We start from the raw sequence: 27,644 nt of genomic DNA, 5'->3' as shown, positions 1-27,644 counted from the left end.
TAGAAGAATGAAAGGGAGAGGATGTTGTAGAAACCAAGGGAAAAGAGGATTTTGAGAAAGAGGTGCAGGTAACTGTGCCCAGTGCGACCCTAATGACTGAGAGGATGAAACTGGGTTTTAACAAGTAGAGTTGGTCATTGACCTTGGTAAGAGTTGTTTTAGTCTAGAAGCCAGATCATAGTGGGGGGTCAGGGCAAAGAGAGACAATAGGAATTCTGAGTATTTATCTTAAATTGCTCTTGAGGAAGTTTGTTAGGAATAGAAAGGATGCATATGGAGAAGCTGAGGCTCAAAGAAGTTAAGTAACACACTCAAGGTCACACAGCTAGTAAGTGGCAGAGGCAGGACTTGAACTGATTAGGTCGTGTTCTGGAGACTGTGCTTTTTTAACTATTATTTTAGGCTATGCTCTCTTACATTTTTTTTCTTGTGGTTGGAGGCTACTGAAAGAGGTATCTATACATCTGCAGTTAAAATCCAAACAACTCAGTGGAAAGCCTGGTCCTCTGATTACTACGTCTCAGATTGGGGTTTTGTATTTTACAGCATAATGAAATTACACATGATGGTTAAGTTAGGTCGCAAGCCTTGATATATTTGCAGAAGAATAACTTTATTAGAATTATTATTTATTTTTTATCAGACAAGCCAGCTATGGTAATTTTTCATTAGTGATATAATTGGAAGAGGAAACTTGAGAACATAAATGCAGATATTGTAATAAGATTAAATACATGCTGATGAAGTTACAGAGTTTTATGCAATGCTTCAATCAAGAAATTGTGATAATAAAGAGTGTGTATTGACTTTACAGAATCCTGGGAATAGATAAATGAAGACAAAAAGAAATATCTACTTTGTATTATGAGCCTCTAAAATATTTATTAAATAAGTGATTCTTTCAGGTATTGTCTTTAACTTTTCATTGCTGCTAGGCAAAACTAATAGTTGATATAGCTGTGTTAGCAGCTAAGAGATTTTTTTGCTATTGTTGTTAGATTAACATATCATGCATGTCTTGTGTAATTCAGCTGAAGCTACATAAGGGGAAGTATTTAATATCTTATTCTGCAGCACTTGCTTTGGAAACAGCAGAGTGCCAGAAAGGGACAGTAGAGAGCAAAGTGTTATTAAATGGATAGTCATTGAGGTTACTTACTCTGATGACTTTACTGCAACATCGTGTGCATGGGCTTTCCCATGGCAGGTTGTTTGATCATGTTTTAATGGTTAAAGCTTTGTAAAAGTACAAAGAAATCAGAAATCCTGCTGGTCCCAAGTGCTATTATTTACATTTGGACTGCTATCAGGAAAGGGCTAAGTTTGATCATACTAATGCTAAGCTGGGCAAGACACATGGTGAAATCTCACGGAGCTCTGTCCTCTGACCTTTGAGTAGACTAACAGAGTATAAGATTTCAAGGTAGAAAGTACCCTGAAATATGACTGAGAGCATTTGGCTTTTTCATTTGAACAGGTGTGGCCAAGTGGAAGGGTTTTTCAAACTCTTTGAAAATGTCAAAGGATTTATTATTAGGTTGGAGCTAGAATGTTGGTAGAATGGCAATGAAGGAGTTTTAATTAATTCCGTTATCTCTCTTTTATGGTTTGCAATGGTATTGCCTTTGGTCTTGTATTTTCTTACAAAATTATAGACAGTATTTTATTGTGAGGAAGAATCTTAAGTAAGTGGTTATCTCTGTTTTCAGTAGAATTACTTGGAGCTGGCTCAAGAAAATTATAGTTTGCAAGGCAGTTACATTGAATGGGGTCAGAGAAGTTTGAATTGTTCTGAGTCATTGACCCTTAGTAAAGAATCCAGCATTTTATTTTGTTTTCATATATTGCTTTGATATTAATATCATTTTCTTCAGATGCAGAAACTGCCCTTTCCCCAAAGTTCCATTTCTTTCCACAGTCATTCCCTAACCTTTATTTCTTTTTTGATCCTGTTTAGCAGCTTTTCATCATAGAAATTTTTCTCTTTAGGAGGATTTCTTTTTCCTTTTGAAACTTGTACTACATTCTTAAAATTGATGATTGTAGCTGAGAACTTAAGACCAAGTTGGTGAGACAAATAGATTTCGATGTTCAAATTATCTGAAGAGATGAAGTATATTATTTTGTACCCATGGTTTTTATTTATTTTTAAAAATATCCCTTGAGGGCCGGCCCGGTGGCACACTGCTGTAGTGCGCCGCTTGGGAAGCGCGGCGGCGCTCCCGCCGAGGGTTCGGATCCCACGTACAGACCGGTTCCCGCTCACTGGCTGAGCGAGGGGCGGGAGCAACGCCGAGGGTTGTGATCCCGTGGCCGGTCCCGGTCCGGTACGGGCGCGACACTGAGGGTTGCGATCCGTTGCCGGTCATGAAAAAATACAAAAAGGAAAAAAAAAAAATATCCCTTGAAAGGGAAATTTATGACGTCAAGGAATGCTATAGCTAATTTGGTGGTACACTTGGAAAAGTATGAATTATAGTGAAAGGTGCTATCTTAGGGAAAACATTTTAAAGATGCTAGAAAATGCATTATTACAACTTGATGTGAGAGAGATGAACTTTGATAGGGAGTAAGTAGTTCATTAGGAAGGTGCTCATAATAAAGGGGGAAATGAAGAAAATTCTTGCTAATCACATAGCATAAAACCCATATTTATTGTCTTTACATGGAAATAAGGTATATATTTTTAGATTTTGAATAGAAAAAGATAAATAAATATACCAGGAAAAAATGGACAAAAGGCATGCACAGGCATTTCATAAAGGAGCTACTGCAAATGTCAATAAACATATGAAAAGTCACTCAACCTGCCTAACAATCAAAGAAATGTAAATGAAGTGAGAGAACTTATTTTTACATTTATCAGCTTGCCAAAGATTTAAAAGTTTGATTATAACTGATGTTTGGGTATATGAAGAAATGGGTATTGTACATTGATACCATTTTTCTGGAGGGCAGTTTCACAATATGAATTAAAAGTCTTAAAAGAGCATAGCCTTGATCTAGTGAATCTCCTGCTAAGAATTTTTATCCTAAAGAAGCCATCTGTGCCTTGTTGTCAAGATGGTGCAGTAAGCTCACAGTTTGTGTATGCCTTCTGCTCCAAATACATAGCAATGGCAGATATACAACATTAAATAAATAAAAGAAAAAAGTCATAGCTGGGCTTACGGACAAGATAGTGTCATGGACTGGAAAGAGAACTAAACATAAAGGGATAAACATAAAAGGATAATAAGCTGAATTGAAGCCATGGTCCTGCAAAGGATCAGGGTGTGGAAACAAAAATTTGACTTTAGCTCCTATGGGGTAACAGAGACTGAAAATTTACCACTCAAGATGGGTCCATAACTAGGCTCTCTGCTTGAAGCCAGGGGTGGGTGTGAAGATATACTTCTAAAACGATACTGAAAAAAGGCCTCACCTGGGAGCTACAGTTTATAGAGAGTTGTGGGTCTTTAGGAGCAGGAGAAGATAGGTACAACTTCAAGAACTGAAACTGAATCAGGCTGACTGATTGGGGAATAATGGGGAGAGAATGTGGTGTTCCATATCACCATTAGATGAGGCTTGGTCCTGCCCAGAAGCACAGGGAGGAAGAGGCAACTAACTGCAGAACCACTACGAAGCTGAGCACAGATGGAGAGAGAGGAGGGAAAAAAAAGCCTTCCACTCAGAATTAGCCTTCAAAATACAGTGCCAAATGCTTGAAGAAAATATATGCTAAGAAAGATAGCTAACAAAATCAACAGTTAGAATAAAAATTCATTCCTATAAAATAAATTTTATAGAAAAGTCAATGACTAAAAGAAGCATGTTCAGGATACTCAAAGGGATAAATAAAGGCGTAACATTGATAAAAATGAAATTTCAAAATGCTCTAAAATATGCAGAAGAGGGATAGGAACAGCTACATGAAAAAGAACCAGTTACAAATTTTGGAAATGAAAAGTATAGTAATAGAAATAATAAACTTAATAGATGGGGTGAACTTTAGATCTGACACAATGAAAAAGAGAATTGATGAATTGGAAGAAAGTACTGAGGATTTCACCCAGAATGTAGCATAAAGAGACAAAGTATTTTTTTTTAAAAGGCAGTTAGGAGACTTGGAGGATAGATGAGGAGGTTCCAATATATGTTCCAGAAAAATTAAAAAAATGAACATTATGATATAGAAGCAAAACTTGAATAGCCAAGAGTTGAGAATTTTCCTTGTTTAAAGATCATGAATCCTTGGATAATCTGAGTAGTACCATCATGTTGAAACTGCAGAATATAAGTGATATAGAGAAAAAAATCCTCAAGAGATATGAAACAAACAAACAAAAAAATGCAAATTACCTACAAAGGAAAGTTTCTTATTAGCAAAAATTAATGCTAGAAGACAGGGGAATAATATCTCAAAGTGCTAAGAGAAAAGTATAGTTAATTTTAATTTTTAAATGCAGGTAGTCTTTGATTCAAGAGTGTGGGAAAAATATAGATATTTTCAAACATAAATAAAACACTAGGGGAGTAACCATCCATGGAATCTTACTAAGAAAACTGTTAAGTGCTGTACTTTAGCAAGAAGAAAAGTGAACTAGAGGTTTTTAATAAAAGAAGCAAGGGTGAGCATAGAAATTGATAAAATATATTGGAAAATTCACTTAATTACTGGTTTTGAGTACTTCTTTTTTGTTTTAAAACAGTAGTAAAGATCTAGATAACAATAACTAATGAGAATGTGAGAAAGGAGGAAGTAACCTATTTGTGATCTAATCTTAGGGACACAAAAGAGGACATATTATTGATATTACTGATTTCTAAGAATAATAAGAAAATATAATACCTTTGAGAACTAACTTAGATGAAATCAATACATATCTAGAAAAATAGAAATTACTTAAATTGTCAAGAAGTAGAAAATCTGAATAAAACCATAAAAGAAACTAAATAATAATCAAAAGCTTATCCCTCAAATGACAACAGGCCAAGTCATACAGGCAAAATAATCCAAAATTAGGTAGTCCTTACCTACTCGTCCCCTCCCTTTTTAAACAGTTTTATTGAGGTATAATTGACATACAATAATCTGCACATATTTAAAGTGTACAACTTGATAGGTTTTGACAAATGTATACACTTGCGTACACCACCACCAAAATCAAGGTAGTGCACCGGTTTATTACACTCTCTAGTTTCTTTTTGTCCCTTAGAAATCCTTCTCTCCCTTTCCACTCATTACCTGGAGCTTGGGTAACCACTAACTTGCTTTCTGTCACTACTGATTAATTTGCATTTTTTAGGATTTTGAATAAATGGGATCATACCGTTTTTGCTCTGTTTTTAGACAAATAGACTTTGTTTTTTAAAGCCGTTTTTAGGTTCCTGACAAAATTGCAAGGAAGGTACAGAGATTTCCCATATACCTCCTGCCCCACATAGGCACAGTCTGCCCCATTATCAATACCTCCCACCAGAGTGGTACATTTGTTACAATTGATGAATCTACATTGACACATCATGATCACTTAAAGTCCATAGTTTACGTTAGGGTTCACTTTTGGTGGTGTACATTCTGTAGGTTTGGACAAATGTATAGTGAAATGTATCCACTACTGTAGTATCGAACAAAAAGTAGTTACACTGCCCTAAAAATCCTCTGCTCTGTGTTCCTTTTTTTTTTTTTTTTTTTGACTTGTCTTCCTTCCCTCAGCATAGTGATTTTGACATCATCATGTTGTTGTATGTATCAATAATTCATTCCTTTTTATTGCTGACTTTTTTTCAATATTCTACAATTTCTTCTTCTCTTTTGGTGGCTGGCCAGTTCGGGGATCTGAACCCATGACCTTGAGGTTACCAGCACCATACTCTCCCAAGTGAGCTAACTGTCCAGCCCTACAATTTCTTTTCTCTCTTCACTTGTTGATGGACATTTGGGTTGTTTCCAGTTTTTGACAATTATAAATAAAGCTGCTGTGAACAGTCATGTGTAAATTTTTGTATGGACATGTGCTGTCATGTTTTTATCTTAACTTTTTAAGAAACTGCTAGATTGTCTTCCAAACTGGCTGGAATATTTAATTTACATAAGAACAATGTACAAGAGTTCTAGTTTTGAGAGAAGTTCTTAAATTCGATGAAGTTTAACATTTTTTTCTTTTATGGATTGGCTTTTGGTTTCATATCTAAGAAATCTGTTCCTTTCTTAACCCAAAGACTCAAAGAATTTCCTGTGTTTTCTTCTGCTAGTTTTACAGCTTTAAGTTTTATATTTATAGTTAGGTTTTACATTGATATATTTATTCATTTTGAGTTATTTTTTGTATGTGGTATAAGATGTGAATTGAAGTTCTTTTTTTAAAAAAATGTGGGGGCCGGCCCGGTGGCGCACTGCTACAGTGCGCCGCTTGTGAGTGCGGCGGTGCTCCCGCTGAGGGTTCGGATCCCACATACAGACCGGCCGCTCACTGGCTGAGCGAGGTGCGGACGCAACACCGAGGGTTGCGATCCCGTTGCCGGTCCTGGTCCGGTACGGGCGCGACACTGAGGGTTGCGATCCGTTGCCGGTCACGAAAAAAAAAAATGTGGATATCTAATTCTTCAAGCACTATTTGTTGAAGACTATTCTTTCTCTATTGAGTTAACTTTGAATCTTTGTCAAAAATCAATTGACCATAAATACTTGGATCTATTGTGGACTCTCTATTTTGTTTCATTTGTCTGTTTGTCTACTTTTATGCCAATACCACAGTGTCTTGATTTCTGTAGTTTTATGATAACTCTTAAAGTTAAGTGGTGAAGTCCTTCCACTTTCATTTTCCTTTTCAAAGTTGTATGGTCATTCTAGGTCTTTAATTTTCCATTATGAATTCTAGAAGTAGTTTGTCAGTTTTTACAAAAAAGCCTACAGGGATCTTGGTTTGTGATTGTATCAATTTGGGGACAATTTGACATTTTATTGAGTCTTCTGATCCATGAACATAGCATATCTGTTTTATTTAGAACTTCTTTAATTTCTTTCAGAAATATTTTGTAGTTTTCTTGTAAAATTCTGGAAATCCTTTTGTCCAGTTTTTCCCTAAGTATTTTATAATTTTTGATGTTATTGTGAATGATATTTTTAAAAATTTCAGTTTCAGATTGTTGGATGCTAGCATATGCAAATACAACTGATTTTTGTATATTGATCTTGCAACCTTGCTAAACTCCTAGTAGCTTTTCTGTAAATTCTTTTTTTTTTAAAGATGACAGGTAAGGGGATCTTAACCCTCGACTTGGTGTTGTCAGCACCACGCTCAGCCAGTGAGCGAACCGGCCATCCCTATATGGGATCCGAACCCGTGGCCTTGGTGTTATCAGCACCGCACTCTACCGAGTGAGCCACAGGCCGGCCCCTTTTCTGTAAATTCTGTGGGATTTTCTATACAGATGCTTATGTTATATGCAAATAAAGACAGTTTTACCTTTTAAAATTAGTTCCCATTCTTGATACCTTTCATTTCTTTTTCTTGCCTTATTGCACTGGCTGGAACCTTAGCACAATCTTGTATAGAGGAGACAACGGCAGACATCCTTGTCTTTTTCCTGATCTTAGGGTGAAATGATTCACTCTTTCACCAGTAGATAAAATGTTAGCTGTAGGGTTTTTATAGATTCCTTTATCAGGAATGACTTTGTACTTGGGAAATAAGAATGTGAATTGTGATTCTCTCATGATTATCAGTGTAATTTCTTGCCAATCACTTAATAGCTCTGGATGGGCCTGAGTTTCTTCATCTTTTACAATTTTGTTGTATTTAAACTTAGATGATCACCACAGTGTAGTAAATTGAGGCATTTTATATATCTGTAAATTTTTATGGAGAGTTTTTGCACATTTCTCCTGTAGTTCACCCAGGCAAATTAATATCCGGACTTGTCACACAGGATTAATCTATGGCCTAAGGTATAATTTGATGGAGGTACACATAGATTCCTTTATAGATAACTTATAACTAGTAAATAAACTGTCCTTTTCCAGACATGAATAAATAACAATAACAACATACACTTGACAAATATGCCAGGCTCTGTTCTTAGATCTTTATATGAGTTATTTCATTCACACTTCACATCGTGATAAGAAACTAGTCCCAAATCATGTACCTAGATTGGTAAAACTGTCATTGGCACTTGGAGTTTGGCTCCTTATCTCATGCTTTATTATACAGATCCCTGCCATTTAAATTCCATTTGCCTAATATGTGCATAATTTATAGTTTGCAAAATGCACTAATATATATGATTAATTTTATTTCATCCTTACAACAACCCTATGAAACTGTTTTACAGATGGAGAAACAGGTTGAGAGAGGTTGATTCAGATGTGGTACCACATCTAGGAAGTGATAGAGTCTGCACTGAAAATTCTATTCTTGCCTCCAAATCCTGTTAATTTTTACCATGCCATATTTTCATTGAGAATAGGACAGGGAATGCTGAATTTTTTGAAATGGTTGAAATACTTTCTTTTATTTTTATTTAAAGCAAATATGGTATACGCATATATGAAATATTTATTTATACTTCTCTTGGCTTAGCTACTTCTTACTGATCTTTCTGGTATTAGTTTAGAGGTGTCTATCTTAGAGATGTCTTCCTTACCCTTCATGCCCTGCTTAAGGACTAGGTCAATTTTCCCACTTACTATTTGAAACTCTCACAAGATTGTGTGATTATTTTCATGATGAACATTCGTTAGCCTTTATTTGTGATTGTATTTTGAAAAGACTCAGATAACAAAATTAAATTTTATTGAGTCTGACACAATATGATGCATAGTTTAAAAAGTATTATGTAGAAAACAATAAAATAGATAAAGAATAAGCCTCGTTAGCAACACAGTCTTGACAAGGCTGAAGAGACAGAAGTGGGACAAAAAATACATTTCATTTCTAGGTGAGATACATCCCCACATTGTAAGTCATAATCCAGTTAATCTTTTTATGTAATTACTATAAGACTCTCGAACTATGGCTCTATTTGACAAGATTTGCAAGCTCAGGTACAGCTTAACTTTCACAGTAAGTTGAGGCTCAGGGCTAGAGTAAAGTTTCTGACATCCAACTTCAAACCTTTATGGGTTTGAATTGCAGTGTGTTTTATGTAAGGTCTTGTGTCCCCTTTACTTGCTAGAGCTATGGAAATGGGCAGTGGCTCGCACAGAAGGGTCTTCATATGCTCCTTCTGTGAGGTGGAAGAACTGAGGCTTTGCTCTCTCTCCGGCTTTCTGTGTGGCATTTGTGAGCAGCTTGATGTATTTGACACGAGTGTGACAGCAAAGAAGCATGTGAGCGGAGCAACGTGCTGCAGGGCCCAGCTGTGTGGATTCATCTGTACAGCAGGCCGAGGAGCAGCAGTTAGCCGGATCTGACAATCCAATGCAAGCTCCTTCTCTCTCCACTCCAGAGTACATTTTAATGCTGTTTCTGTTTACTGGCTGGTTGACATTTGACACAAAAATTGTCAGAACTGGTTTTTCCCCTCTTCCGTCTTTAGCGTGCTGGTCTGCCATAGTTTCCCAAGTAACTTCATTGTACATAAGAATGTACTTTCTAAAACAAAGCCAAAAATCATTTCTTATTCATCTTGATACTGAATTCTATGTTAAGAATAAATAGGTAATATGGCTACATTGTTCAAAAATTGAAACAATGTAAAATAGAGTATTTTGAGTAGGCTTGCTCTTCTCCTGTCTCTTTCTAGTCATTTCCTACCCCTCCTCCTGATATAACCACTTTAACAGTTTGTCAGGTATCCTTTATGTATACATATCCTTTCTGTATACATGTGCAAGCAGATTTTCTATACCTTGCTTTTTACTTCCCAAACTTTCCTGGAGAGCCTTTTCTTTCACTAATGGGAGCTTCCTCGTTCTTGTTTACTGTTGCACTCTATTTCATTGTGTGGATGTACCATAGTTTACATAACTGTCCCCCGTGGATGGACATTTGCATTGTTTCTAATCTTTTGGTTTTATTGAGATAATAATTACCATGCCATAAAATTCACTCTTTTAAATTGCACGATTCAGTGGGTTTTAGTAAGTTTCCAAGCTTTTGTTCATACAAATAATGATGTATGATCAACCTTGTGCTTACACTCCTCTGAACATGATGATACAAGCATATCTGTAGCATAAATCTTTGAAGTAGGGTTGCTAGGTCAAAGGGTAAATGCATTTGAATTTTGAAAGGAATTGTCAGTTGCTCTCCATAGAAATTGTACTGTTTGTTTTGTATTCCTCCAGCAAAGTATAAGTCCTGTTTCTCTTAGTCTTGCCCACAGTGACTTTGCTTTTTATAAAGCAACCTTAGTCTTTAACTATTAATTTTTATAAAGCAATCAAAAATTTTAATTTTGATGTTCATGAGCTACCAGTTTAATTTAATATTGATTTTTTATTCATTTCACCAGGGTAAACATGACCAAAACTTCTATTTAAATTTGTAGATATTGTTATTTAGAATCGATCTTGTCAGTTAGCTGAGAAAATTGCAAGTAGTGAATGTTCATGTACAGAGCTTATTTCATTTTTGTGATCTTACGTTGGGTGATTTCTGGCCCTCATTCTCTGCTGTCTTATAGGTATAACGATGTTCTTAGTATTGCTTGCTCTATAGTAAGAACATTCTTGTAGATTTTATCCTTTCGATACAGCCTTCAGGTTACAGTGTTTTACACCTGTCATTCTCTAGACCTCAACTGAGCTGAGAAGTAGTTGTTTTTACAATAATTTAGCAGAAGCATTAATTATAAACAAAGTTTTAGCCTCCATTGACACTTTTTGACCGATGGGGACATGTCGATTGTTGTTTAATCAGATTTAGGTGGAGTATGTAATTCCTTTTGGGAATCTGTACTTTTGTGCTCCTCCTTAGACGCAGATTAGCTTTATTGATGGACTCTCACGAAGAGAACTTAAGGTGGTTTTTGTAAGGTGGAGCCATTTCAGTGTTTGAGATATCATGTGCATTTGAATTATTCAAGGCTTAAAAAACTTTTTTTGGCATTTATAAATATTCTGCTACTTTGTGTATATAAAAAGGACTAAGAATTAGAAAAAGAGTCATAGGAAAATGTAGGCTTTCCTGAGCTTGAAGTAAAAATTGAGATATAGATTTTATTAAATTAGTGATAGAGTACATGAAAGTACAAGTATGCATGGAAATATTATTTAGTTTTTTCTATGATCCAAATAATGGCTAATACTGAAAACAAACGCTTAATCCAATTTGCCAATTAGTGAATTATGTAAAATGGTTTGTGAATTACCCATAATGGTTTGTGTTATGTTAGCGTTATAGATCTTTAGTAAAGGAAAACTGTTCATAGTTTAACTGGTAAGTCAGTCTTTTCATTTTAACTGAGAAAATACCTACAGTCAAAACAGAGGCTTTAATTAAATAAATAGTCTAGAATTATGCATAAGAGAAGAATTTACTTTTTTGTCTCTCTTAGGTCGACTGGTTGCTATATTTCTATTCCCTTTTTCTTTATTCACTTCGGATAATGATACGAAAGGTCTAGAAAGAATTTGAGTTCTACCCAAAAGGATGTTTGTTCTGGACTATTCTGTGATGGCTCTGTAAGGGAAAGCTGCTATCCTGAGGTGGGAGAGGATAAATACCCAGGGCTACCATGTCTGGTTAAGTAGGTTATGCACTGTATTAAGACAGTGGCCATTGGAGCGTGCGGGGGCTGAAACCTAGTTTGTGTTTACCAACCCATACTCATCTAGTTGGGCTGCATCAGCCCAGAGCAAAGTGTACCGTTTTCTGATTCTTATAAAGGTGACTTACTGGCTGACAGTAGCCCTGATGATGCATTTTATTGCAGCTTTATTTGAAAACCAGTTGTTTCTGCCATTTTGGTTTTTTTTTTCCTTACAAATAATTTTTATAATATGTACATGTCTATGTGTCTGTGTGTCTGTGTATACATACATATAATGGCATTTATATGCCATGTACACACACAAGCTCTATATACGCTTGAATATAAGGTCAGGTACTCTTTGAAAAATTTCCTCAGAAGGATGGAGTCGCTTTATGTATTTGATGTTGTATAAGGTACTTTATAATGTGGGATCCTCTCCCAATTACTTTGAACAGCACAGTACTATTTAGGGAAGGCATAGTGTTCTGAAATGGCCTCAGACAGTGCTGGCTATGAACGTTTAAAAAGGTTCCTTCATAAAATTGGGAAAAAAAAGAAGCAAATATGTAGTAATTATTGTAGAGATAAAAGATCACTTTAAAAAAGCAATACTGTAAATGGATATGATCTCAAATGTTTACAGACTGAATAAATGTTCCAAATACCTTGATGTTATGCAAATGGTTACTTGTTGCTTGTTTTGGTATTTCCAATGATAGTAATATAGAAGGATTTAAAAACGACTCTCTCAAGCAGATTATACCGACAGAAAGAATTGCTCTGGAAAACTGTATTAGAGTACTCAAAAGGTGACTCTAGTGATGAAAAAGACTTTTATGTCAAAGGTACATGTACAAAGTGAATCAAATTTTCTTGTGAAATGAGTGAATATAATAATTATTTCTAAATTAATGCTCCATGCAATGTGTAATTTTAATTGTGTGTAATTCAATTAATACATTTTATAATTGGCATTTGACTCATTTCTGTCTCTAAAAGTGTGTACATTCAAGTTGGCTAAATTTTTTTGGTTTTTTCTTATTGGAAAAATAAGAGATTGTCTTGTATTGTGAGTAATTTTGTATTCAGTCATATATAATTATTATTATTTTTACACAGAAACTGAGGCTTCTTGAAGAGCTTGAAGACACTTGGCTTCCTTATCTGACCCCAAAAGATGATGAGTTCTATCAGCAGGTAAGGTATTTTAATACTTTTATCAATTTGTAGTGATATGTTCAGACCTACCTTGTTTTACCTATGAGGAAACTGTGGTGTAGAGAAGTACAGTGAGATGTGAAAAGGTCTGATTTGATCACCCAGTGACTCCTTATCACCTATAGAACAAATAAATTCCTTCATAATCTGCTTTCTGCTGTGAACTTAGTTCTTTAGCATAATAGACTGTTTTTACCTCCCTGTGCATTCCATGCTCTTTCCCACTTCCTTGCCTCTGCTCATGCTGTTTCTTCTGCATAGAATATCCTTTTGCTCCTTACCCTGTTGCCAGATGGCTAACACTTCGAGTTTAGTTAAACATCACCTCCTTTGTGAAATTTTCCCCAACTTACTTTACCTACAAGTCGACTGCACACTTTTCTGTGCTACTTGTACATTATAAATAACTCTGTACTACCTATCATAGTGTATTGCAGTTACAGGATTCTGTCTTTCTCAATTAGACAGCACTCTTTCAATTTCAAGCAACAAAGCCCCAAATCAAACTTGCTGTGTCAAAAAATATAAAGGGTGATGGTGGTGGTGGTTTGTAGACTTTAGACATCTAGGAGTACATGGCTGAATCCAGCTACTCAAAAGATGCCACCTGGTCACTGTTTTTCTCTGTTTCTTGGCTTGGCTTTTTTCTGTGTGATTTCATGCTGAATAGGCTCTCACCTGATAGAATGGGAGGACTCTGACAGCCTGAGGGGTATGTGGTCTTTAGCATCTTCAGTCTTAGAAGAAGGTAGTGAGTTCTTTTTCCCTGGTTCCGTTAGATTTTCTAAGGAGTGATCTCACTGGTTTGGTTAGAGTCTTGTGCCTATCTCTGAACCAGTCATTGTGTTTAGTAGAGTTAGATGCTCCTGTTTCTTGCCGAGTTCATGCATACACTCTGAGTGGGTGCACTCTCACTCAAACTGCATGGATTGTGGGAGTCAGAGATGCATGGTTTCCACAAAGAAAAATTAGAGTCCTGTTTCCAAAGAAGGAGGGATAGGCATGCTGGGCAAGCAAAAATAATAAATATCCACCTATTCTTTCCTGCTAGTTCTTGGGGTCTAGGAATTGGGCCATATCATCTTTGTATCTCTAGCACCTGCTTATACATAGCAGACCCTCAGTAATCAAGGAAGGAAGAGAGGAAAGGAGTTTACCCATCTAGAATTGATGTCTCTTGACATCCAGTTCATTATCATTTCTAGGACATTGGCTCTTGTCTACATTCTCATTAGATCTTCACTCTGCTTTACCTCATGGGAAAACTCTCTAGTTTTCCTCTTTGCCCCTCTTAATCCTTGAAGCTGCAGTATGTTCTAACCAAGATGTAAATCTCAACATGTCAAGCCCCGGCTTTGAATCCCACACTGGCTGTTCATTGCCTGGCTCCTGCATTTCCAGCCTCAGCTCCCCGTTTCTCCACCTTAAAACCACCTTGGATTTTTGCAGTACCCCAGACTAGCTATGCAGTTTTATATTTGGGGCCTTCTCCTCTATTGACATCCCTCCTCCTCCTTACTTGTCTCTTCTTTCCTTGGTGAACTTCTGTGTTATCTGTTAATAACAGCTCATGTGTCATCTCCTATAGAAAACTTCCCTGACACCTCTATAGTCCAGTGTCCTTATTCTCATTGTTGTACTTTAGCTGTACCTTTATTAGCACTTATCTCACTTGATTGTAATGATTTTTTAAACATGCTTGTTTCTGTCATCTTCTGTACATTGTTCAGTGCCTGTCACCTAGCAGGTGCTTAATTAGTTTGCTCGAATGAATGAATGCATGTCTTAGTTAATTTAAAAAGTCAATTATATAATAATGAGTTTTGTACGATTTGAATTTTGTTCTTATACACGTACACATTTCTACAAGGAGGTGGCATTTGGAAAGATTTGAAGGATGTGTATAGTTGTTATATCCGATAGAGGTAGGGTGTTCTCCTTTGAGCTTTCCTTATTTTCCAAATTATCTGCAGTGAGCATGTTTTCTTTTGAAATCAGAAAAAAAAATTTTTTTAAGTACCCTTAAAACAGGTAAACCCACAAAATGCAATCAGTTCTGAAATGCTTACTAATGTTTTCATAGATATAAGCCTTCTGGTACATGATTACATACACTGTCATAAAGCAACTGCTGAACGATTTCAGCTTTTGTATTGTGAAAGTAGTACATGAAGAATTAAATACAAAAGGTTATCAGCCCACTGTGTTCTGGACCAGCCATAAACGGAAGGATAAAAGGAAACCCAATGCAAACAGAACAACTAACAAAGCTTCTTTTTTATCTTTCCAAGACCCACAACAAACCCTGATACCAATATTTAATCACCTTAAGTGCACCTTCTAATAAAGCTTAGTGCTTCAATAAAATCTCAGTAAAAGCCAACCTATTCTCTTAAAAGATGAAGTGAAAATACTTTTTAATGACATGAATCAATGGAAAGTTCAGACCTGACTTGGGTCACTTAAATAGGCCCTCACCACAAGAATGCCAATCCAGCTGCCAATCATGAAAATAAGACTTTGTGCAGCCTCCAGTTGGGTAGGTTTATTGGCCCTTACAGTGTGCCAGGAACTGTGGTGAATGTGTTATGAATGCTCTCACATTAAATGCTCATACCTACCTCATTCATTCATTCCATAAATATGATTTCAGCAAGCACTGTTCTTCAGGCTTGAGGTAAGTTTCATCATTCCTGTCTTAGAAATCAGGAGAGACTCAGTTGCTTATCTGAGTGGCAGAGTTGGAGGTCAAGCCCATATTTGTCTGAAGGCCCGTGCTCTTTCTGCTATACCGTACATCTCCCTGTGTACCATGCTCCAATTTAGAAAACCTTCAGAGAAGTTTTGTAGTTTCTTTTGATAAGATCATAGAGAAAAGAAACAAAACAACAACAAAACATTCAAAACAGAAAAGCAGAGAGAACCTGTGTTGGCTCATCATGGAGCACAGGAAATGAGGAATTACATAGTCAGAAAACAAACTCTGACTCACATGAATGCTGCTCATGTCATCCAGAGAAAATGCTGCTCTTTGCAGTATTCCCCCTTGTTTTCATTTATTGTGTGCTTTCCATGTGCCAGATTGTTCCAGTGCTGTTCTAAGTGCATTATGTGTATTAGCTCATTTAAATCTTACTGTACTCCTCTGAGGCAGGTGTTATTAAAACCCCATTTTAGAGATGAGCAAACTGAGGCACAGAGAGGTTTAAAAATTTGTTCAAGATTTATAAGCAAGAAAGTGTCAGGACCAGGATTTGAGCTCAGGCTGTCTGGCTCCTGGGTTTGTACTCTCAAGTACTGTTCTGATTCCCTCTTCCCCTGTCTCTCCTAATGCTTCTGAGATTGCTGTGCTTTTATCCCAATGATCCCAAACCTCTGGCTCGATCCCTGCTCTCCATGTGACCTCCAGCGCGCCAATTCTGACCGCCGACCGGGCGGCTCTGCCTGAAAGTCTTACAAGTACCTCTACTCAACATAATCCATGTTGCTTAATTAGTTAATTAAACAAATGTATTTAGCTTTCCCATTCTGTGCCAGGCATTAGAGATGAAGCTATAAAAACTGACAAAAGATTTCTGCCTTCTTTGAGCTTATTTCTTGTGGGGTAGGTGGAATAGGAGCACCTGCATCTTATGGAGATGTAGGAGCAAACCCTGTAGATACTTGTGGGAAGAATGTTCTGAGCCTGGGGAACAGCAAAGCCTGTGAGGTATGTTTGAAAGGAAAAGCACCGGAGGCTACCATATCTGGAGAGGAGTGAGGGAGTTGGGGGAGAGTAGAAGAGATGAGATCAGAGAGGAACAGGCCCGGTTATACAGAAACTTGGAGTCTATCCCAAGAACATTGGCTGTTGCTCTGAGTGAGATGAGAAGGCACAAGAGGGTTTGGAGCACAAGTGGGACAGGATATGACTTGCGTTTCAGAAGGATCCATTCCACAAGGCTTCTCCTGTTCCTTTTTCTCTAGTGGCACCCCCCCTTGTCCTGTTCTTCCAATTAGAAACCTTGCTATCCTCAACTTCTACCCATTGCTTCCATCCATCATTCAGTCACTGGGCCCTGGCACTTTTACCTCTTTTTTCTTTTTCAGTCCCACTGATGCTGTCAGAGTTCAGGCCTACAGCTATCATCTTCCACCCACACACTTTTAACATTCTCCTGATAGGTGTTTCTTATGCCCTCCCCATTGCCATCAGAACTGTGTTCCTATAAATATGTCTGTCTTGAGCCTCCTAGTTTTGTAAGTTTTCTGAGTCTCTCTTACTTCCAAGGTAAAGTTCAAACTCCTCAACATAGCCATCCTATAAAGCCATTGACTATATGACCCCAAACTACCTCTGTGGTCTAATCTCTATCCATTGCCTAACGTGGTCTCCAACCTTAAACTCCTGTCATACAGAGTTTCGTGCTCCCCCCTGAGTCTGCTGTGTCCTTTCACCCTTCCTTGCCTTTGTGCCTACCAGTATCCTCTTCTTTTTTTCTCTCTGGTGAGCATCTATTCACCCTTAAGAACCTTACTTAAATACTACATATTTTGTGAAGGTACCAGGAAATCCCACTTGTTCTAAAATGTATTAAAAATCTGACCACTTTCAAATATATTAAAAATGTGACCACGTCTCACTACCTCCGCCGCTTATACTGTGGCCAGAGCTACCATTATCTCTGTGGCAGAAGCTCCTAGCCACCCTCCACCCCTACCCCAGTTCATTTTAACACAGTATTCGGAGTGATCTTTTGAAAACATGAATCAGCTTGTTAGGTTTTTGCTCAAAGCCCTTCAATAGCTTCCCGTCTTGTTCAGACCGAAAACCTAGGACCTTATATGAACTACAGAGCACTGCGTGGTCTGGCTCCTGACCGTTTCCTTCACTCATTTCCTGCTTTGCCCCACTCCTCACCCCCTCACTCTCTTCTTACCACCCTGGTGTTTTTACTCTTCCTTTAATAAACCAAGCACATTCCTGCCCCAAGGCCTTTGCACTGAATGTTCTCTCAGCCTGGAACTTTCTTCCCCCCCAGGTATCTGCAGGGCTTGTATCCTCATTTCTTACATTCTTCTATTCCTTTGTCATCTTATCAGAGCGGCCTTGCCTGATCACCCTATGTAAAATAGCAACACCCATCCCAGCACTCCTGTCCTACTTACTTAGCTTTATTTTTCTCTTATCACCATCTAAATTACTATATATTTTACTTATTTATTTCTTTATTTTCTGGCTCTCCTTATCAGAATATGAGCTCCCAGAGAGCATATACGAGATGTTTTGCTGTCTTTTGTATTCTCAAGTACAAATAGTATGTGCTTGATAAATACATATTTAATAAATGAGGATTTTCTAGATTTCCCTTTCTAATTATTCTCTGTTCCCATAGCACTACACTCATACTTCTATTGTGATGTCTTTCTTTAACTATTGGTTTCCATTTCTGTCTATACTGTTAAACTATGAGATGCTATAAAACAGGATCTATCTTATTTTTATCATTGTATTTATGGCAATTTATACAGAGCCTGATATATAGCAAATATTCAGTAAATGTTAAATAAACAAAATAAAATGAACTATTGATGAATGGACAAACATCTTCATGTCACTTTGTAGCAAAGCACGTCATAAGACTTGTGACAGCTATAGCAGGAGTTAAGCAGTGACTTCAGAAGTGTACCTCCTCTGGGGCACTGCTGAGCATTTTGCAGCTAGAGGTTGGGCCAAAGAAGTGTTTAGCCTATTAGTCTTGGGATGGCTGCCAAGTTGCAAGCATTTTGCAACAAAAATTATATAGAAAATATTATGATTGATAGGGTGCAAATTGCTATAGAGTGCAAAATATAAAGTTGCCAGCAAAATCTATTAACAGCAAGATGAGGAATATACTCCCATGAAATTGGAATAAGCTAACACTTTTAAATGAAGAGCATTTCCCAAGTCACTTGAAGATTTTTAATTTTATTTAACTCAACCCAAGATTATGTTTCATTGGGCTTCCTTTAAGTGAGCCTCTTGTAAACTGGTATCTTATTTGTTTAACACCATGTCTGACTTGTCTGTATGATGAAATCCTTTCAGAAGCATCCTTTGATATGAGAGGAAACGTAGTCTTTTTATATAATGGTTTTAAATAGACAGAAAATAAAGCCTAATCAGCCTAGCATTCCGTATCTTTCGGCCATTGATAAAGGCCTCCCCTGTTGGCATTTTATATCTAAAATACCTTTCCAAATACTTATTAATTTATGTAATCATCATTTTTTTTTTTTTTAATTTTTTTTAAAAGATGACTGGTAAGGGGATCTTAACCCTTGACTTGGTGTTGTCAGCACCACGCTCAGCCAGTGAGCGAACCGGCCATCCCTATATGGGATCCAAACCCGGGGCCTTGGTGTTATCAACACCACACTCTCCCGAGTGAGCCACGGGCCGGCCCTATGTAATCATCATTTATGCCACAAAGTCATTTGTAGGTCTCAAGAAATATAGTATGTGACCAGACAACTACTAATATAATTTCATGACTGTAAACTTCCTGGAAAAACTTTAATGGGATTAAATGAGAAAAAATTCTCCTAATATACTTGAAAATCTGCCAACAGCTGTTCCAAATTATTGTGTGATATCTGATGTTCTATACATGTACCTATCCAAAATGGAAAGTGAATTTATTTGTTTGACAGAGTGAATTAATATTAAATGATTTAATGTTCTGTTCTCCTCCAAAGTTGTTATTCTCTTTCAAGAAATATCTAGGAAATTCTGCATAGCAGTTTTGAGCCAGGCACTAACTTAATTACTTTATAAATAATAAAAGAGGGAGTTTAGCTTTGGGATTTTCTCTCTTGCACTTTCTTTGAGATAGTGACAAAAATAGCTAGTTATTATTATTTGTTCTCATTGTGGTAAAATAAAAATTTCTTAGAGCATTGAACAATAGTCCAAGTGAGATTTAAATAGTACCAGAAGTTGTATTGAAGATTTTTGATAATTCATGGTCATCAAAAAGAATCTCCCAGCAAGTATAAAAAATGCCATGAATATTAAGAATTTTTGAGTGCAGTGTCTTTTCCCTGATTTTTTCTGAATAAAAGTATTTTACATTTATTTTGAAAAATTTGAAGATAATATAGATGTCTAAAGAAGAAAATTAAAATTATGCTCAAGTACACTACTAAGAGATAATCACTATAAACTTTTGGCCACATTTTTTCCTGGTTTATTTTACTGTATTTACATATATATACTTTTTCTTTTTATGAAACTGGGATCTTCTTGTCTAATTGTCTTGTTACTAATTTCTAGTATGACTGTAATTTGTTACTTACATTTTTCATAAAACAATCTAAAAATTCTAAAGTTTGTTGCTTTAGTATTTCATAACATGGATGTACCATTTTCCCCTCTAATCCTCTATTGGGCATTTTGGTGGTTTTCAGTTTTTAATTATTATGAAGAACAATATGATGAATATCCTTGTAATCATGGCATATTTCTCTAATTATTTCCTTATAATAAATTCTTAGAAGCAGAATAACTGGATGAAAAGACGTGGGCATATTTAGGTTCTGATAGATCTTGTCCTTCTGGCTTAAGCATGGTTGTAATAATATGCATTCCTAATTGCACACTATTAGAATATTTAATTTTGCCCTTATCAACAATGTGTCTTGCTATTGTAAAATTTTCTTTTTTGCAAATTTGATAGACAATAACTAAGTATATTTAATACAAATGTATTGACTTTGGTGCAAAGTCAGAAAAAAATTAATTTTTTCTCTATATTTTAAGAGACTTCTCTGTTAATTTATGTGTGAATTTTTCTATTGGGGATACATATATGTAAATTTTTATTGGCTGTACATTAAGAATATTAAGCCCATTTTTGTCATATAGGTTGTAAATATTTTTTTCTAGTTGGTGTTTGCCTTTTAATTTTGTTTATGATTCATTTTATACAAAAGTTTAAATTTTTATATATTCAAATCTGTCAATATTCTTTTTTAGAACAGTCTACTGATAAACTGTATGATGTATAATTGACATACCATAAAATGCACCTTTTAAAATTGTACGATTCAGTGTTTTTTGGTGAATTTACAGAGGTATGCAACTGTTAGCACAGCATTTTTAGAACATTTCCAGCACTCTAAAAAGATTCTTTATGCCTCTTTACATTCAGTCCTCTTTCCCATTCCCAGCCCAGAAATTCACTAATCCAGTTTTTTTCAGTCTTAAAGCTTTTATTCTTTGAAAGTAGTCTTGAGCACTTATATTAAGGTAAGTGCTGGGGATATAATGGAGAATAAAATTGCTTCTGTCTCCTTCTTCTAGGAGCCTGAAGTCTTGTAGGACAGATTATTAAACAAATAATAGTTCAAATAAATATATAGTTACAAATTGATATGCACTATGAAAGATAAGTAAAATGTGTGATGAATGATAATGGAGGATACCTATTTGAGGGTAGAAAAGGTTTCTTTGAGAAAGTGACCTGGAGGATGAGCCACATATACAGCTGCCTTCAAGGGGAAGTGCTGAAGTGCTGGGCCCTTTAGGACTGCAGGAACAGAAGCAGGTGTGGTCAGAAGGGAAAGGGACATGAGGGATTAGTGAAAAAAAAAATTAAATTGTTTCTCCCATCACTATCATTTCCTTTTTATAATGCTGTTTTTAATGTCAGGGTATTTGCAGGTGATAGTCATATGGTTATGTGTATTTCCCATGTTCCTAAGGTTATAATTTCTCTGTGTTAAACATGTCTTATACAAGGGTACTTCAGAAAGTTCATGGAAGGATTTACATTTCCTTTCAATTCTATTTTCTCACAAACTTTTTGAAATATCCTCGTATAGTTTTGAGCCCCAGTGTGTACTGAAAAAAAACAGTAAGAGTGTTGGGGGGTATGTTTGTGCATGTATGTGTGTATTTCCAGAAATCTCCTCTCTCTTAGTCCCAGAGGGAGTATTTTTAAAACCAAAATTCTTGGAAATTATCTTACTTTTCTTTAGTATTTTCTACTAAGGACCATTCAAAGAATACTGGAGTTGTTAAGAAAGTGTGGAGAAATTTCCTTCTTAATCACTGCTGCCAGTTAGTGCTTCAAGTATCCTGAGGCCCAAGGGACTTGCTCAGAGAATAACCAGTTTAGTGATAAAATTAGAGCTACTGCTCATGGCTCCAGAATGTTCAGTCTCTGCTTACGGGATTGCATTACTCTGTCTGTGAAGCTTTGTAAATAGAAAGTATGATATTACTATTTCTGTTTTCCAGTTGGGCTAAATGAAGTGTAGAAGATACACATTGTAAATAGATTTGTGACAGTTTCAATGACAGTCCATAGTGGTATGCCATATGACTCTGTTCTTTATCACTTTAAATTCATGATCACATACCTCAGATAGGCACTCTGAGAAGCAGAGCAATCCTACTATGCTTACCTAGTAAAGTCATTTTCACACCTTCGGCTTGACTAATTCATTTTTCTTCTGTATTCTTCCTCAGATTTCCTGTATATTTTCTATTTCCTGTACTCTGGATAAGTGAGGATAGGCTAGCTTATGCTGTAGTAACAAACAGTCCTCAAATTACAGTGACTTTGCACAACAGTATTTCTTATTCATTTTACATATCATTTGTGGGTTGGAAGAGAGTCACTGTGCATTAAAGAACTCAGGAATCCAAACAGCTACTAGCCGGCCCGGTGGCGCACTGGAGAGTGCGCCGCTTGGGAGCGTGGCGGTGCTCCCGCTGAGGGTTCGGATCCCATATGGAGACCGGTTCCCGCTCACTGGCTGAGTGCGGTGCGGGCGCGACACCGAGGGTTGCGATCCCGTTACCGGTCAGTAAAAAAGACAAAAAGGAAAAAAACCAAAAAACCCCCCAAAAAACCAAACAGCTACTAGCTGGTTACTGTGCCAAAGGGAAAAAGAGTGGTCTGGAGAGTCTTGCACCAGTAATGAAATATTCCAGGCTGGAAGTGACAGTCATTATCTCTCACTGATGGTAGTATCTGCATGTTTCATCCATTATGAGGGGGACATGAGATGTAATTCTACGTTGGACCCAAAAAGCTGGGTGGCAGGAAAGGAACCAGAAATATGTAGCAGACAGCTCTAATGACTAGCACACTTTCTAAGTGAGTGGTTCACTTTATACTTCACTGAGAAAACTGAAGCATTCTTCAGCCACCAAAAAGACCCCAAAAACCAGAAACCCCTGGAACTTACTCATCTGCTCATTATCAAATTTAGCATCCTATTTGAATTTGTATCTTTCCTCTTCCAGCTTATTCTGATATATAGGAAGTATCTTTTCTCCTGTCCAAATGTTTTTGATCACATACCCTTGTCAGTAACAAATTTTGAGCACATACAGTGATGTCCTACTAAATGTTTAACAGCTGGCTCTCTGGGGGAAAAAATCAGCCTTGATTTTTAGTGTTTCTTGATTTCTGTAGTGTAAATACTCCCACCATGGCCAATTTCAAGCATGGTGTTACTGAATGTGCAGTTGGGAAGAGATGTACGCAATAGGCTCTCATGAGCAGATACAAAGTGACTCCAGCACACCACTGTTAGTATAAAGTAGTACTTGTGTCTGTTTTATAATAATACCCATATTAAACATATATAAGTGTGTGTGTAGATATATGCATATATACATATATACATATTTTAGTAGAGCGTGATTTCTTTTTGAGCTTGATTTCTTTTTAGAATAAAAATAAAACAATTCTACTATTCACTCCCTCCCCTCCCCAACTCTAATGGATTACCTTACAAATCCCTGCACCCCTCACTTGGGACACTACTGCTCTCGACACTCAAGGTGATTATGGTGCTCCTCTGATTATTCACCCTCTCTTCTGCATCGTCAGCCTCTTCCTCTTTTATCATTCTTGCGAGTGTACTGCCAAACTCTAGTGTACTCTAGTATCTTCCATTGTTAAAGATTGTTCTTTGATCTAACATTTTGCTTTATGAACACCTCTACTTTTCTAGTCCTTTCATAGCAAAACCACTTAAAGAGACAACCTATACCTGCCTTCTTCACTTCCTCCTCTTTCATTTCATCTTCAGCCTACTCTAATCTGACTTACCATCCTACCACTCTGCTGAAATTGCTCTTGTCACTGTCATCCGTGATTTATTTACATGCTGCCAATTCTAGTGGATCATCCCTGTCCTAATTTCATTTGACCTCTCTGTGGCAGTTGACATAGTTGACTACTTCACCCTTCTTGAAATGTTCTTTTAGCTTCTGTGTCAATACACTCTCCTGGTTTTCTGCTTGGTCTTCTCTGTTGAGCCTTCTTGTGCAACTCAGGAAATAGTTTTGCTCCCCTTTCTGTGTTTGTACTGTTTCCCTAGGTGATCTCATTCATTTCCAGGCTTTCAAAAACCAGCTGTGTGCTGACAACTCCCACGTGAAGTTCCTTTGCCCCACTTTCTCATCTGAGCTCCAGATGTGTATATTTTGTCGCCCCCTTGCTATTTCCACTTAGCTTTCATAGGTGTCTTATTGGCTGCCGCTCCAGAATGGCACTCTTTATTCCTCTCTGTTCTGCTCCCTACTATTTCTGTTTTACCCCAGTTTTCCTTATTTCAAAAAATAGTAATTTATTTATTCTGTTATTAAATCCAGAAATCTGGAAGTCATCTTTAACTTTTTAACTTTCTTCATTCCTCACATCCAATCCACAAGCACATCCTTTTGCTCTACCTATAAAATATGTATTTTATCTGTCCATTTATCTCTGTCTCTACTGTAATCCAGACTATAATCACTTTTCTCCAGAATGGTTATAATAGCACCTAATAGGATTTTCACATTTACATTTGCCTTTTTCCGGCCCATGCCCAATATTATAACTAAGAGTGATTTTTATAAAACATAAATCAAATTATTCTTCTCCCCTTGAAATTCTCCGGTGCACTTAGAGTCAGTTCCACATTCCTTACTGAGACCTCCAAGAATCTGCATGATCCGGCCTCTGCCTTTCTTTTTCCTTATCGCATGTCACTCTGCCTGTGGCTCTTGTGTTCTAGTAAAACTGACCTTTTTTTTTTTGGTCCCTAGAATAGGCTGGTCTCTTTCCTCAGTGCCTTTGCAATTTTGGTCTCTCTTCCTGGGAAGCTCTTTCCCTAGCTTGTCAAGTTCTCTTTTGTCTGGTGCCTTCTTTTCCTGGAGCTCTCAGCTCAAATACTATGTCCTTAGAGAATACTTCCTGCTCTAATGACAGATTTCCTACTGGTTTGTTTCTTTCCTAGTACTTAACACAGTGTGGGATTGCTTTTTCTTATTTATTTACTTGATTTGGTAGAAGGCTCTGTGAGGACAGGGACCTTACCTCATCTGGTATTTGGTGGGTGCACAATAAACATATGTTGAACGAAAAAAAATGTATGGAGGAATCAATGGTATTGCCCTGCTTATCATATAAGTGGTAATTATTGAATGAAAGTATAGAAGGAAGGTATGTCAAAAATGGTGGGCAGGACAGTAATACTGGGAGGACAAGTTAATACGTTGATCATGTCTGACTCCTTCTTTCAGGACTCAGCCTAAAAATAGGAGGGAACAGATCAGATTAAACTTTACAGGGGTAAATGTAAGATCCTATGCTCTGGTTAAAAAAAAAAAAAGTCAGTTGCATTGTATGGAATTGGGGAACTCTGGCTTGACACCAACTTATAGATCAAGTTCTAATGAGCCGAAAGTGGTGTCTGTAAAGCTCATGCAGTCCTAACTGCATCAGTAAACCTATGTATATCTGTATTAGGGGAGGGAATTGTCTTATAGTACTCTCTTCAGTGATACCAGTAGGATTATTACACTTTCTAGAGTCACAGTAGAATAGCTAGCTCATTCACCTATCCATTCATGCATCCATTCATTCAATTCATTTAACATTTACTGAGTACATTCTAGGCACTAGAATTATAGTCATGAACAAAATCGTCATGGCTTTTGTGTTCATGGAACTTAGTGTCTAACTCTCAAAGAGAAGTGAGTTCTTTTTCAGGGAAAATGTTGGAGCAGAAACCAGTTTGTCATATATTGAGAGGCAGTGTAATCTGGTGGTTAAAAACTTATGCTATGGAGCCAGCTGGACTCTGGAGACTGGTGGCTTCAAATTCTAGCTCTGATATTTACCAGCTGTATGGTTGAGCAAGTTTTTAAAATGTCTCTATGCTTCACTAGTCTCATCTATCAACTGGTGATCATAATACTAGTTATAAAACTGAGAAATGAGTTAATGTGTATAAGTAATTTAGAACAGTGCCTGGTACATAGTAAGCACTTAATAAATAGGTGATAAGCAGTTAATTAATAAAATTGTGTTTTCTGGAGGGCCAAAGACTGGAAGAGAGATTGAGGGTAGAGAAAAGTGGTCATATATTAGGCCTGAGATATCAAAGCCCAAATTATTATTATTATTTTATTATCTTGTTTATATTAAAGATTGTTCATAGTTTGAGCTAGAACTTGAAAATTTTGACTGCTGGAGAGTTTGATGACATTTGTTTTATTTAGTTTTCTTTTTTAGGCTAGGGAGTTATGAATCCTGTTTAGAAATGCCACCTGTTGGTTCCCCCGCACCCCTCCCACACCCCACTGCTTATAAAGAAACACAGCTTTGGAAATAATAAAATTATAGCTCTCCATAAACATGTATTTTTGCTTTGGTTTTATTTTAGTGGCAGCTGAAATATCCTAAACTAATTCTCCGAGAAGCCGACAGTGTATCTGAGGAGCTCCATAAAGAAGTTCAGGAAGCCTTTCTCACACTTCACAAGCATGGCTGCCTATTTCGGGACTTGGTAAGGATCCAAGGCAAAGATTTGCTCACTCCGGTGTCTCGCATCCTCATTGGTAACCCAGGCTGCACGTACAAGTACCTGAGCACCAGGCTTTTTACAGTACCCTGGCCAGTGAAGGATTCTGATATAAAGTACACCGAGGCTGAGATAGCTGCTGCTTGTCAAACCTTCCTCAAGCTCAATGACTACCTGCAGATAGAAACCATCCAGGCTTTGGAAGAACTCGCTTCCAAAGAGAAGGCTAATGAAGATGCTGTGCCAGTGTGTGTGTCTGGAGATTTCCCCAGGGTTGGTATGGGGTCATCCTATGATGGACAAGATGAAGTGGACATTAAGAGCAGAGCAGCATACAACGTAACTTTGCTGAATTTCATGGATCCTCAGAAAATGCCGTACCTGAAAGAGGAGCCTTATTTTGGCATGGGGAAAATGGCGGTGAGCTGGCATCATGATGAAAATCTGGTGGACAGGTCAGCGGTGGCAGTGTACAGTTATAGCTGTGAAGGTACAGTCTGCTCTGGGAAAAAGCAGCCCTGAATGTCACATGACCAGAGTTGGTTAGGCTCTGGAGATATACGTGTATATGCATGTGTGCATGTCTGTGTACCTGTGTGTCATGTGTCCTTTTTAGGCCTGTCTCATCCAGATGTCTGTAGAATAAACCTCTTTCTCAACTAGCTGTGCTGTTCAGCTCATTGTTATATTGTACTCAGAATATTTTCACGTGTAAGCATTACTGTCATTTTGTCTTTCCCATGCCCAGGAGAGCAGCATCTTGGTTTTATATAGCTAATTGCCTTTCTCTAAAACTCAGAGTAGATTGTACAGTTGCTATAATTGACTTGCTGATAAAGGGCTGGGAAAACAAAAATCTGTCAAATCTTTCCAGGTTCCCACAGGTGCACATTTCCATTCTTGCC

General features: G+C 37.1%; 1 protein-coding gene across 1 annotated transcript in view; it reads left to right on the top strand.

Annotated features, from left to right (window-relative positions):
* The window catches only part of LOC103594961 (alpha-ketoglutarate-dependent dioxygenase FTO), a gene marked incomplete at its 3' end in the record, with an annotated part of 113,426 nt that extends 86,197 nt beyond the window's left edge, over nucleotides 1–27,229 (top strand). The window contains exons 2-3 of the mRNA XM_008578264.1: nucleotides 12,808–12,885; nucleotides 26,602–27,229. Of these exons, the coding sequence (XP_008576486.1) occupies nucleotides 12,808–12,885; nucleotides 26,602–27,229 (706 nt within the window). The remainder of the gene's footprint in view (nucleotides 1–12,807; nucleotides 12,886–26,601) is intronic.
* Nucleotides 27,230–27,644: the final 415 nt, after the last annotated feature.

This window comes from Galeopterus variegatus, unplaced genomic scaffold (assembly GCF_000696425.1).
Source record: "Galeopterus variegatus unplaced genomic scaffold, G_variegatus-3.0.2 Scaffold1652, whole genome shotgun sequence".
Taxonomy (NCBI): domain Eukaryota; kingdom Metazoa; phylum Chordata; class Mammalia; order Dermoptera; family Cynocephalidae; genus Galeopterus; species Galeopterus variegatus.
The sequence above is the reverse complement of the archived record's forward strand: the minus strand, read 5'-3'. Positions and strand labels throughout refer to the sequence as shown.